Here is a 13,539-nt window from a genome sequence, read left to right as displayed (position 1 = left end):
ATCTTGGGGAGGAGGTGCTGGCAGGAAGGAGATAGCAAAAAATCTGCAGCTACCAGCTTCCAGTGTGCCATGGGCTGCCACCATCCCATCCTGGGCCTTCTCTTCCATGTTAAACTGCCCCTCTGCTCCCTGCCACGGGGAGGCCCAGAAAAGAAGGGGAACAAGTCTCCTTATCAATGCCTTGCACACATGCTGCAAGCCCACAGCAGGTACTTATGCCATCAGTACAGAATGGAACAGAGATGGCAGCAGCTGCTTATACACTGAGGTAAGCAGCAAACCCAGCAAGACTTGCAGAGTTAGAGCCACATGCTCCACCTCAGCAGCAGACCTCTACCACATCTGGAAGCACGCGGTACCTACAGCGTTTGCGGCCCCAAGCTTGTGCCCTGCCACACCCCACTCTGCATCAATCACCCCACTGTGCCTCTGCCACCCCACCCACCCATGCAGAGCCGTGCCCTTCTCCTGGGAGAAGTGGGGAGCAGGGAGCGCCAGAGGCAGCCAGGCACCCCCTCTCCTGCTGCAGCTACTGACTCCACCCATGACCAAGCAGGCACCAGAGCAGAGCTGCCAGGCTTGAACACCAGGAAAAGGAAGGAATAGGAGGAATGATACTAAAACAGGGATTTTGTACCCCTGAAAGATGGAAAATAGGCCAGGGTCCTGCCTCTGCTGTTTGAAGGCAGAAGATTCCTTAGTAAGGTGAGAGTTTGAGGAACAGGGGAATAGCAACAGAGTTAGACACACACCCCATCTCTTTTCTATTCAGAAATGATATTACACTATATTGCAACTATAGTCAGAGCAATCTTTTTTTGCTTTTTAACAGTGAAAGATTTTGAAGAGTATTAGTTCCACTAATTTTAAGTGCATCCCAGACCCGTATGTGCACCCACAGACACACCCCACCAAATTCACACACTGGAACCAACACAAGCTGCTCCATGAGCCTGTGATGACACGCAAGCCACACGCAGCTGCAGCACCCAGGCAGGATGGCTGGCACTCAGGACAAGCACACAAGACTATCCAGCTTTATTTTCAAGGAGTCACACATCCTTCTCACTGCTGAGCTGAACAGCAAGTCCTAGCACCCTCTAATGTGGGGCCTGAACACTAATGGCACAGGAGGGAAATGGGCAGGAGTGACCCCTCCCCCCCAACAAAACTGTAGCCTGAGAGAGAAGCAACCCCACAACTTTTGCATCACAAAGTGACAGGGCAAGGCTCTTACCTCACATTTCCAGCACCTGAACAATCTTTTTAGAGCCTGGCCACACCACTGATACTAGCAGGAGCAGGCAGTGAACACTGCTACCTTAAACAGGTATCCTGAGAACACAAAGCAGTGCTCAGCCACTGCCCCAGACCCAACACTCACCTCTTCTCCTTTACTGAGTCGATCGACTAACATGTGCCTGGGAAGAGAGCAAGGGAAGCTCAGTCACATGCCAGAATCAGAAGAGTACAAGCTGTCAAGAATAGCCACATGCCTGAGCCCTCAGGTAAAAAAAGGCATCAGCCCTTCTTGTCCCAGCTCATTGGGAGCTGCTCAAACATCAACCTTTGGCTGTGAACAAACATCAAAGATGACCCCTCAAGGCTTCTCCCCTGTTGCACAGGGACGCACAGGCAAGTAAAACTTATCATTCCTACCCAAAGAGAAACCAGTCATAGGCCACTGTCAGGTAGAGAATCTCAGATGGCTCCAGGGATGTGTGGATCAGCCCATCCTGCAAAGCAAAAGACACAGCCTTCAGGCAGCAGCCCTGGGAAGTGGAACTTGGGAATTCATGATCTGCTGAGAACTGTCACAGTGATCCACGGTACCCATCTTCCTCTACCTGCCTGTGACAGCATGTCTGAAGAAACATTAGGAACATTAACAGCTCCACCACCACTTCCTGGAGACGGTCACTCACCCTCCAAGCAATCAGCCCCAGAAGCAGAGCCAGGTACTCACAGCCCATAAGGAGAGGCGCAATAAGGAGATGAAGAGAGGCGTTCGATCCCAGCCGGAGATACAGTGCACCAGGAGCCCGCTGTCATCTGTTCCAGGCAGGGGTAGGACGGAGAAGGAAAAAAAAGGATGTTGCAATGAGAGCAATGACTTCTTTATGGCAAATCTGTAGAGACAAGCTACTCTCTGTCCCCAAAGCCCAGACTCAAGAGCAGAGCTCAGCCAGAACATTCTGTCTTGGATACATCCGCCAACAAATTGCTCAGAGTGTCCTGGGTTGTCAGCAGCACCAGCTGATGTGCTGTCCTGGTCCTGACAGCTGCTCAGGACACAGAGTCATCAGGTATGAACATCACTTTACTACCCTGAACACACACCTACCAGCTGCAACGCACTATCATAATTTATTTCTACACTGGTGAGAAAACAGCTCCAACTGAACATTTTTTCAGTCTCACTAACCTTCCTGCTGCACACTGAGCAGAGGCACACACAAGGCACAAACCCTACACCCTACAGAAAACCTGCAGTGTGTCCCAACACAGCTAGTGCAGGCAAGTGTAGCTGGCCATGCTGTCAGAACCAGCCACAGCTCCATCCATCAGTGTTAGGTCACGGTGCCCAGAGGGAATGGGATGCCACAAAGGGCAACAGACACTCTTCAAGAGTTGGGGTGTCCGTGATGAAAGGGGCTCTTAAACGGCACCAAATGAGATCCTGTGTTGGGGGGACAAAATACAGGTAACCAGCAAAACAAGAGCAAGAGTCAAAAAGGAAAGAAACAATGTTTCTTCTCTTCACATTTAAAGTAGTAAAACAGTAGGCTAAGTTTTCAGATATCCCTTCATGTTCAGGAAGAAAGGGTTTTCAAAGAATCAGCAAGTCTCTCTCTAAGATGGGAGCTGGAGTTCTGAGATGGTAGGACCATCACCCTGTTTTGAAGGGAGAGAATTAAAAGTGACTTCTGTATTGGGTGCTGATCCACAATGGCACTAATACCATCAGCCGTTCTTCCAGGGACAGTGACTGCTCCAGTTACGCTGCTGGGAGCAAGGTGTTTGCCTTACCATCACTATTGATAATGGAGATCAGCAGCTTCAGGTAGTTCTGTGTCTGTTGTATGAGGTCCCAGCTCTGCAGAAAGAGGAATGTTGATGGTAAGGGTCTGCCCACAGCAAAAGGCTGCTCTGCAGTTCAGAGCTGCTCTATCCAGAACAGCAGCAAAGCAGAAATAACCACATGGCCATTCCTCAAAGTGACACACTTCCCCTTTGTATGAATCTCCCCATCCTCTGCAAAAGGCACTCTGGGACAAGATACCAGGTAGGCAAATAAAGCATTAAAGACCATCTCTACTGTCTTCCTGGCTGGCAGAGGAGCTGCTTTGCCTGCAGCCCCAAAGCTCCAAGCAGCCCATGCTCAGAGCACTGACCCACTTCTGCCCACGTGCACTTTACCAAGTGGTTGAGCCACATTCCAGCCACGTGTGTAATGCCAGCAGCATGATGGGATGTGCAGGCCAAGGCCAGCAGCCTGTTTCCACAACCCAAGCACTTTGCTCAAAACTCTGTGGTCCTTGAAAATGTCCCTGGCAGGCTGCTGGCAGAGGGCTGACCTTCACCCACCCTCTGGACAGGCACTGGACTTCTGCAGTGACCCCCAAGTAGCAGCAGAACTACAGAAGGGCTCTGAACTCAGAGAACTCCAGCACTACAAGACATACAGGTGAAAAACATCAGAACAAGCCCAAGCTTGTCACTTGACTGTCACGTCATGAGAAGATGCAGGGAATTTCAGTGGTTTGATCAGAATCAGAACTAGCTCAAGGGAAATAAGACAGCACTGGCAAGGAAAAAGCAAGAGTTGGACACATTTCATGGCAGAAATGTTAGTGGTGTAAGTGACATGTGACCATAAGCAACAGAACCCTCGCTGTGTGCTTGCATGTGTGCACATCTGTGTGTAACCACACTGAAGACTAGTGTCAGACAAAGAACATATTGCTCAGCCGTGAGGCCTGCAGAGCCACAAAAGAGTAGGGAAACAGGGAACATAGTCAGCCTGCAGAAGAAAACCACATAATTACAAAATCTTTTATCTGCCCAATTCGATCCATCTTCCGCTTATTTTAGAAGGCATCATCCAATTATCCAGTCTGATCTCTATACCACGAACAAGAAAGTTTTCTTCAGTTGCCCCAAGTACAGCCTGAAGCTTGCACTTGGCAAGATCTTTGCCCAGAAAAGCATCTCAAATAGGGGTGACAGCTCATTTCTCCTTTGGCAGCATGTTCCAGCAGATTATCCTCAAAAATAACATGCAAGACTGCTTTTCCTTATCTGAAGGTCTGATTTCAGATGCAGATATTGCTTCCTGTGCAGCCCTTCTTCCCCAGAGTCAAGAGTGATTTAGAATTAGTATTTTCTCCTTACAAATGTACTTACACATTAATCAAGTAAACCCTCCATCACCTTAGTGATTAGCTAAACAGACTGAGAACTTTCGCTTTGAGTGAAGTATGTTCTCCAGTCCTCAAATCATTTCTGCATCTATTTATTACATCCTCTTCAATTTTTAATATCCTTTTAAAAATACTGGCTGTTCAGTATTCTAGTGAACAAGTTTCTAGCCACACACAAGCTGTAGTTCTATTAGTTCTGCTTCAACTTTTCTGTGATTCTGCTTATGCTGGCACTTGAACAGTATTTACATTACTGACAACAAACACTGGCACAGCACAGGGAGCTCTGTGGTTCTGTGGTGCTTCCAGCCACAGGGCACAGTAACGTGACATGCTCCAGCACAGTCAATCCCCACAAAACCTGGTAGATCCACTGATGTGTGAAATGGAGCACTATTAATCAGTAGTTTAAGGTGATACTTCCTGGTGTGAACAAAGGTAAACTTTGAAGCTTGAGCAAACAGAAGAGTTCAATTACTGTTTGCCATGCTGTCAGCAATAAGGAGTGGAGATCTGCCATGGTTGGTTATGATTCCCTACTCCTCTCCCATAGGAAGGCACCTTGCACACCCATGAAGAAGGTGCCCAGTCCCTTGGCTCTGCTCACAGAGGAGAAGGTTGACCTCTCTCAAGACTCCCCACAGCCAAGGAAGTCTGCCCAAGGTAGGCCCGTGCCGAGCTGAGACTGAGAACAGGTAACACTGCTTTCTGTTTCCTGCCTCGTTCCTTACCTTTGTTAGTGACCTATCTCCCTAATGGATTGCAAATTTTTGGAAGCTACACCAGAAGGCTTGACTTAACAGTCAGCTGCCTCAGGGCACAGCAAGCCATGGAGCTTTTGGGTACGGGATTTCCACTGCTGTTCTGAACTGTCAAGCAGCCTCACCCCCACTGAGATGGTATGAAGTGAGCCAGATTACAGCAATAGGAGCAAGTCAGATTTCAAATCTCTCCTGATCCTTCCTGAATACATCCCTGACCTCCCACAGAGACATCCACTTTGCTCACCTGGTACTCGCTCCAATCAATATTCAGAGACTGGGTCAGAGAGACTGGGATACTTAAAGGAGCATCTACATAGTCCTGTAAAAAACCCAAACACAGTTGGTCAGAGGAAAGTCATGACTTGAAGGGAATGAGTTCCAGAAAAAACCAAGACAACAAATGCCACATGGTGCATTACAAAAAACCCAAACATCTCAGCAAAGCATCTTTGTATGCAAAATCCTGAAGCTGTAAGAATAAACTCAGACTCTTGCAAGGACTAATGGACAAGTGGAGCTTTTATGTCCTCCCAACAGTGAAAGTTGGGCATATTAGTCTCTGAATTTCTGCAGGACTGCCCCACTCAACCATCCCCTCAGCAGGAGACAGAATATGAAGAAAGAACTGAGAACTGAGGCTATCAATGAGATCAGAATTCAAAACTGGGAGCAATCCATACCTTCCATGAGAGGTCAATCATCCTACACTTCAGGATAATGATTCATTTATTTTACATATGAATCAATAATTTAGTACATTCCCTATCTGTTTTGCTTGTCCTGTTGATTTCCTCCTTGTGATCAGAAATAGGCCCATGACATACACACCATCGCTGAGGAACTGGAAGGCAAGACTTAGGCCCAGTAAAACACAAAGCTCTCAGTTTTGTAACATCCATGTACCTGTTTCCAATTAAATATGAGACCTTCAGCTGTATAATCCCGGTCTTTGTAGTCCTTAAAAAATTCACAGCCTGCAAGAAAGAGAGATAATGAACAACGATTCAGCTAACTGGTATCTAACAAGTGAAGTGCCCTGTGGGACTAGGAGCGCTGGCAGCCCCAGGCTCCAGAAATCCAAACCAATCAAAACTGCTGCCTGTGGGAAGAGAAGAGCAGTAATCCTTAGTACACTGTGCAGCACGGCCTCCAGCAACAACAGCCCAGGGCACTTAGCAGTACAGACACACACAGCAAAGGGCAAACTCCAAACACAGCAAATGGGGAGCTTGAGGGATTGATTTCATTTTTTCCCGAACAAGAGGTTTCAGCAAGGAGCTATGTTTTGCAGGGCCATGGACTTTTGCACAGATCTAAGGCATCAGCTTGACATGCTGAGTGAGAAGGAACCACCAAAAGAAGGTGTTGGCAAAGGCCTGGAGAAAGCCAATTTTCAGAGGGCATCTGCTGCAGGTAACAAGAAATGGCTCTGTTAGAGGTGGCTGTGATTTCTCTCACATTTCAGTCTTCTCCTTCAAACGTGGGATTTACCCCATCTGAAGGAAAGAGGTACAAAACCACTTCCAAGCTTTTCCCCAAGCTCTCCCCTCCTGAAATGTGTCCTTTGGCTTGGCCCTTCTCAAACAACTATTTAAGTCTCTGCTGCAACCTGCAGTCACTTAGTCACAGCTGAGCAGCACCATTAGCACTGCGGCTGCCTGCAGGCTACACAAAACACCTCTCCCAGTGTGCTGTACACACCTCAGCAGTGCCACAGTGCCCACACTACCCAGATACCCCTGTGCCAGGCACAGAACACGGAGAGAGATTACCACCCTGCAAGTCACAAGTAACTTCAATGGAAAGAAAAGCCAAGAAAAGAATCTTTGTGCAAGGATAGGACTAATCCTCAAATATGCAGTCAGGACACAATCTGTCAGTTGAGATTTAACTCCAATTAAACAATGACTTCATGCAAAGAATGGGGGATTATGGCATAACTGTTGGCATCCACAAATACCAAAAGCTTCTACAGATACCCCATTTTAACCCAAGTCCTTCACTCCAGACAGTTCTTACTCTTCGCTTGGTAAAATCTGTCTGGATGCCTGAGCACAAAAAGCGGTGGTGAATGGAGCTAAATCCAGTTGGTGTCTGATCCCCAGGTTTTGTGGTGTTCCTCAGGGTTCAGTATTGGGGCCAGGCCTGTTTAACACCTTTACCGATGATCTGGATGAGGGGATCAAGTGCACCCTCAGCAAGGAGTGGAGTCACCAGCCCTGGAGGTATTTAAAAGACAGGTAGATGTGGCACTTGGGGACATGGTTTAGTGGGAGCCTGGGCAGCACTGAGTTAATGATTGGACTCAATGATCTTAAAGGTCTTTTCCAACCACAACAATTCTGTGACTCTGTTTGGACGCTGTCTTGCTCACCTAAGGCGACAGTATCTTAGAATAACTTCAGAAACAAATTACAAAACAAAAATTCTTTCAGTGCAACCCTGGAAACATCAATAAGAATGTATCACGGCATTTGGCCAGTCACTAGAGGGGTTGCTGATCCTTAGATGTGTATGCCTTAGATTTAACAGAATGACAACATTTCCCCATGGACCAGCACTGCTGAAATCAGGCAACATCTGCAGGGAGTGTGTGCAGTTTAATAAGGTTTACCTCTAGCGTGGCAGTGAAGAGCTGCTAAAAGAAAGCAGCTGTCCCAGAGGGCACAAGAGGAAGGACCATCACTGAGTATTGCCTACCACATGCAGATCCCCATACAGAAACAACTCTGCAGCTTAACTCTATAGTCACTTCCTCTCCATTCCTTACAGCACTACAGAAGACCTGTGTACACAGTCTTTCTCGTGTTCCAAGTCTGGTGACGTGTGCAGCAGCAACATATATCTGTGCTACATACTATAGAAACCAGTAAATACTCTTACTTCTGTATACTTTGGCAACCTGCATGCCAAACTCAACAGAAGTCTTCATGCAGCTTCTCTGAATTGTCACTAATTTCTGTATAAAAGGAAAAACACCTTTAAGAACATGTTTAAGAGCAAAAACTAGCAATCAAGGAAAAGTCTGGGTCTGGATCATTCACCACAGTTTTTTTGGGTTTTGTTTTTTCTCCTCCTCTCCCTTTCTTTGTGCACTAGGGAGAAAGAAGAGTCGGCAGATGGACCTCAAGCACAGCAGCCTTGCATCTGATCCTGTTGCCAAGCCTGACATCAGCAGGCAGGCAGGAATATTCAGTTCATCTGTAAAGCGTGCAAGTGACCCAGCAGTGGTTGCTAGGCACAGAGATGGATATAGCTGGGGAGACAGGCTGCGAAGGGCTGCCTCTGTCATACACTGCAGGCTCAGGTGAACTGTTCTGCTAGCATTGAGGATTTCTTACAGCAGAGCTCTGGAACACTAGACTAGAAATTACCCTTAAGAATTGGGTTTTTACATAACATAGAACAAGATATATATGTTGCATCAGGTGGTAGTTTGGAGTTACAGTGATGTGAAAGGCCATCTTAACCAACTCCACCTCTGGGACTTTTCCTCCTTGCTTGAATTAATAAGGACTGCTGAGAAATTATTTTGCCACCTCAAAGAGTGCCTAATGCTGACTCACACTGCCAGAGCATCCAGGTTCATTGCACTGTTCTTGGTTTAAAAGAGTTTTTCTCCAGAGGGAGCATAGGAAACATTCAGCAAGTCATGGTCATTTACATATACACACACAGAGTTATCTCCCTGTCCCCAGAAACGGATTGTCACCTGTCCCTTGGGAGTCCCTCTGACCATCATTCCTGTACCTGGATATGGGATGGAGAGAAGTGTGAAATCAGCATAACGTTGAGCTTTGTCCACCTTCTCAGAAGACGTCACACTGCACAGGACAAGAGGAGAACAGCAGATACTTACAGAGTGTTTTTCACGTAGACACCAGCACCCAAAAAATTATTTGTTGCATCTCCCTGCGCTATGACTTGACACAGTAGTGAGCAGGGGCAGAACTTACTCAACACATCCACATAAATAGGTACAGCCCAAAATCACTAAAGCTTTTCTCTGAGACAAGCAGGAGAAACATCTCCCTCTGTTCCTATACACAAGCAGAGGGCTCCTTTGCTGTCTCCCTTCTGAAGGGGTGACTATCTCATTACTATAAAGCTGTACAGGGAAAAAGCCACTCAGACTGCAGAAAACAGAAGAAAGCAGTTATGTTGCCCCCATTGATAAGAGTTTTCTGTGGCCTAAAACCTTGGTGTTTTCTTTACAGAATCAACTAACCTACCCTGCTATAGAACTCTTCCAGGGACTGCTCCCAGGATGCTGAGTGCATGCCTGACAGCAATTCACACATAAGGGCTACACTAGCTGCAAACCAAAGCCTGCACAAAAACAAATTAACCCAGACTCACTTCAAGCCAAATTTCACCTTCTTGTTTTCCACCATCAGGTCACAGATATATCGGACAGACAGGTATCGAAGCAGCTTGATGTCATGCCCTCTGACCTTGTCAAACAGCTGGGAATCTGCATTTCTGCAAGAAAGAATGAGGCAAAGCAAGGTGAGCATGTAAGATTGACCAAGTTGAGCCTGATTCTTCCCAGGTGAGCCACAGTTCTTCCCTGAACCACTTCTAGCCATAAGCAGCACAGCACGAGCCTTGTCTCCACAGGTCTGAGTCAGACTCTGCAAAGAACTGACACTACAAGTTTGTGCTTATGGTCCCTTGGCACATCTCACTCCGTTCTGCAACAAACACGTAAGATACAACACAATTTCTACAGCCTGGAGATGTACTTTTTGATGAAGTAAACACATCTGTGCCCTTCAAAAACCTTTTAAATGGCTCTACATATTCCTGTCTCCAGCCCTTCCCTCTGGCAATGTATTAGCAGGCTTCAGCTACATTAGGTTCAGCCAGCCATTAATATTCAAGACTCTTTTCCAAAAGCAAGGAAAGCAAGACCCTGAGCCTGGTGATGGGTCTCAAGCCTATGCCCAATACCCAAACTAGAAAAGAGCAGAAGTGAGTGGCTGAGCCAGTCAGCTTACGTCCAGACTCCCTTTTCCTCATCCCAGTGATGCATACAAACCTAAGTGCAGAGTCTTCCTCGGAAATGTCTTCTGCATCGGCCCAAGCATCATCAGAACCTCCTGCAAGAAAGACATTAAGAACTGAAGCTTTTGTAAACCAACTCAATCCCCAATCTGACAAGGTATGTATGCACACAAGAAGGTCATGGTTTGGTGCTTTCTCTTCACACCTAAATGTAGTTCCCCACATCTCCTCTTCCTGAAAAGCTTGTTTTCTAATGTAACCCACTCTTTCCTTGTAATTGTAAAGTACCTGGACAAGTGAAACCCATGACTGACAGCCAGAGGACACCTCAAAAGTGGTATGCAGTGCTTTTTTAAGCCAAGCTTCAGCTCCCACACTACAGGCACCCACTACTCCCCTAAAGAGCTTCCACCATTAGCAGCATTTGATTCCCAATGATTAGTCAAGCAACAGCAAGTTCTAATCCTGTTTCCTCCACTATTCCCATCCCCAATGTTTGGGAACTGGTACCCTGAATCCTTTGGGATGCCTTTATTTGCCTACATGTTTCCTGTAATAATTGAATTAATTGACTCTTCAGCCTCAAGTTCTTTTGTCACTGGTTCTTATAGGCTGTGGCACTGTCCTGTAGCACAGTCCTTGGAAACAGGACACGAGGTTTCAGTCTTTCTCTGTTATGCTAAGCCTAATACAAGCAGCCCATGCTAGAGCTCTCACTGGTCTTGGGAAGAGCTTGGCCTCATGTATGGGTCTCTGTCCCAGCACTGACCAGCCTTACCAGGCAGACAGTGACAAATGGCTCCTCACTCACCAGAGAAGATATAGTTGTAGCCAGTGCGCCCATAGAGCTCTCCCCAGCCGGCCAGTGTTGCTGATCTGCAAATATGCTGGAGGAAGATTTTTTTATTAATCACAAAGGCTCCTGAAGTCTTTCCCTTATCAGGCCTATTTGCTGTCAGGTTCCATAGAAAGGGCTGGTACCTACAGCTATCACCTCTCAGCAGTCTGCCCTGCAACCCTGGTCCAGACTAAGTTTTCAAAATACAGCAAAATCCCAAGTGCCTTTATCTGTAGCTAGTTTTTAAATCGCATTTTCATCTCCAGTTCTCCAATGGAGAATACAGTCAGTTCCTGCCAAGTTAGCAACACATGCTCTGTTAATACCCTGCTTGAGCCTTATTTCCACATTCCTCTGGATGAGATTATGGATGGTCCCAAGACGACTCTGGGCAGTTCACGCCTGCAGAAAAAGGTCAGCAGATGTAGCCCATGATGGCTTCAGTCAAGCTAGATTAAAATTGTCACAGGTATGATTTTGCTATTCATACAGTGTTTCTAAATTCAACTAAGAAAACTGAATTAAGCTACTTAAATTCTAAATGAGACTATTCCTACAGGGCTTCAACACAGTTTAAGTAATTCGCATAAAAATGAATCTAATTTTACTTTCTTACAGATCCCCTTGCAGACAAGCCCACACATTCATAAGGCCATTTATGCAATCTTGCCTCCCCAGGGAACAGACAAAGGAAACTTCTCTGGAGAGAGGAAAGTTACTCAAAGGGAGCTGCCAGGAAGAGTAAGTGACAAACAGGGACAATAATTATCTTTCCCTGAAACACCAAATATCTTTAGCACTTCAGAAGGGTCATACATAGGAGAAGAAAAAAAGTTAGCTCTTTGGTGCAAGGCTCATGACTTGGTGGGGGAGAACAGCCTGAAGTGTTCACAGACAACTTACACAGCCTAGAGAACTAATGCTACCTGCACTACAGGCTGCCCGCTAGTACCTAAGCACATATTTTTACAGCATTTGGAAAAGTGACAAGTGACTGAAGCTGTGGCTGCACAGTTCAAATGGCAGGCAGGAAGGTCATTTTCTCAGTAAAGACAGGTAACCCATGAAGTTTTACCTTTCCCTTGTACAGAATGACTGGGCAAACAAAGCGTCCTCTACACCTGGCCATCTTACTCCGGTTGATGAGATCCTGCAGTTTGCCAACCTGCACAGTGCTCTCAAACCTAGTGGGCAGAGATTCAGGTCAGTATACAGAGCATCTTCTCACATGTCTTTCAGCAAAGCTGCCACAGACACCCTGGGCTGCAATCCCATCCCTTTCCCTAGAAGCCAGCTCTGAAGTTAGTAAGCATGAACACACCTCTTTGAGAACTGCTTCTGCTGCTGTACAACACATTTGGATGCTCTTCTGTCTCCTTTTCTTTATTTTGAAAGAACAATGCACAGTACATGAAAGTATCAGGAACTGGCAATATGAGCACCATCAGTATGGTCTGACACAGACTAACACATGGATTACGAGGGAAGGACAGCCAGCGTCTACAAAAATACATGTTCTGTTTTCCTCCTCATCACCTTTCCATCAAAAAACAGCTCAGCACTACCCTCACAGTGAATTCACTATCAGAGTCATAGTTTTGCAAGAAAAAAAGAAATAGAATAGAAAATGAAGTCTTAACACTCCATGAACCTTAAGCATTTGTGTTGCCAGGTAATTAAACAACTAAATCAGCTAGGGGGTTGAGCAAGGTACTTAGATTAATGTCAGCTGCATCTGCATAACTACATTTTGTTTGGTTTTCTTGTTGAAGTTAAAATAGAATTGTGTTCATGCTGGAAGACATTTTGGAAACATGTTAAAATTGCTCCAGTTTGTCCAAGTATCAGCCCACATTTGACAGGAATCCAAACTAACTTCTGAACTACACAGACCTTCAGGAGGAACCGTCAATGCAGAGAGGACTAGAGTTGGAACTGGAGAAGCATCCAGAGTGATATATTAGAAAACAGGTGAAGTCTGGACATACAGAACTGCATGGCTATGCACCTGGAGATGATTAACAAGATTTTCCAGTTAGCCCTTTCCAGTAATGGAGCACAGTAAAAGACCCAGATGAACTCCGTGACCTCTGGATGCTAATACATGATCAACATGGTAAACCTGAAAAAGGGGAAAAATAAGAACATGGGAAATTCCCTAAAGAGATGTAAAAGTACCACCATTACTGTGCAGAACACAGGCTCTCACTGAGATAAAGCATCTGATTCTAGTGACCCACCCCTGCCTGAAAAGGCACAGGAAGATGAGTAGGATGGCCAAGGGACAGTCTATGCTGCAAGAGAAACCACCAAGGTCTGATGGGAAGAGCAGATGCACAGCAATATGTGCATCAGGGTGAAGGAGAGAACAACGGAGGAGCAGGGAGGAGAACTGAAATGCAAAGGACAACAGTGGCCTAAGAATAAATTAGTATCTTTACAATGGAAGCTAAAGAAAGTTGCTAAGCTTCAGAATCACTGTGAGTGTGGAGCAACGTACCACCAG

The 13,539-nt window shown here is 46.2% G+C and overlaps 1 protein-coding gene across 2 annotated transcripts in view; it reads right to left on the bottom strand.

Annotated features, from left to right (window-relative positions):
* Positions 1-13,539, bottom strand: part of MTMR14 (myotubularin related protein 14) — a 28,898-nt gene extending 15,359 nt beyond the window's left edge. The window contains exons 1-11 of one of the 2 annotated variants that reach the window (XM_017732566.1): positions 12,109-13,539; positions 11,007-11,082; positions 10,230-10,290; positions 9,548-9,670; positions 8,939-9,012; positions 6,092-6,162; positions 5,433-5,507; positions 3,031-3,097; positions 1,967-2,052; positions 1,660-1,736; positions 1,385-1,421 (exon numbers count right to left, since the gene is read on the bottom strand). In XM_017732566.1, coding sequence (XP_017588055.1) covers positions 1,385-1,421; positions 1,660-1,736; positions 1,967-2,052; positions 3,031-3,097; positions 5,433-5,507; positions 6,092-6,162; positions 8,939-9,012; positions 9,548-9,670; positions 10,230-10,290; positions 11,007-11,082; positions 12,109-12,162 — 801 coding nt within the window. In that variant the 5' untranslated portion in view covers positions 12,163-13,539. The remainder of the gene's footprint in view (positions 1-1,384; positions 1,422-1,659; positions 1,737-1,966; positions 2,053-3,030; positions 3,098-5,432; positions 5,508-6,091; positions 6,163-8,938; positions 9,013-9,547; positions 9,671-10,229; positions 10,291-11,006; positions 11,083-12,108) is intronic. The other variant, XM_017732567.1, reaches the window with a different exon arrangement.

This window comes from Corvus brachyrhynchos, unplaced genomic scaffold (genome assembly GCF_000691975.1).
Source record: "Corvus brachyrhynchos isolate BGI_N302 unplaced genomic scaffold, ASM69197v1 scaffold4, whole genome shotgun sequence".
In the NCBI taxonomy this organism is placed as follows: domain Eukaryota; kingdom Metazoa; phylum Chordata; class Aves; order Passeriformes; family Corvidae; genus Corvus; species Corvus brachyrhynchos.
Note: the sequence above shows the minus strand (reverse complement) of the source record. Positions and strands in the feature narration are given on the sequence as shown.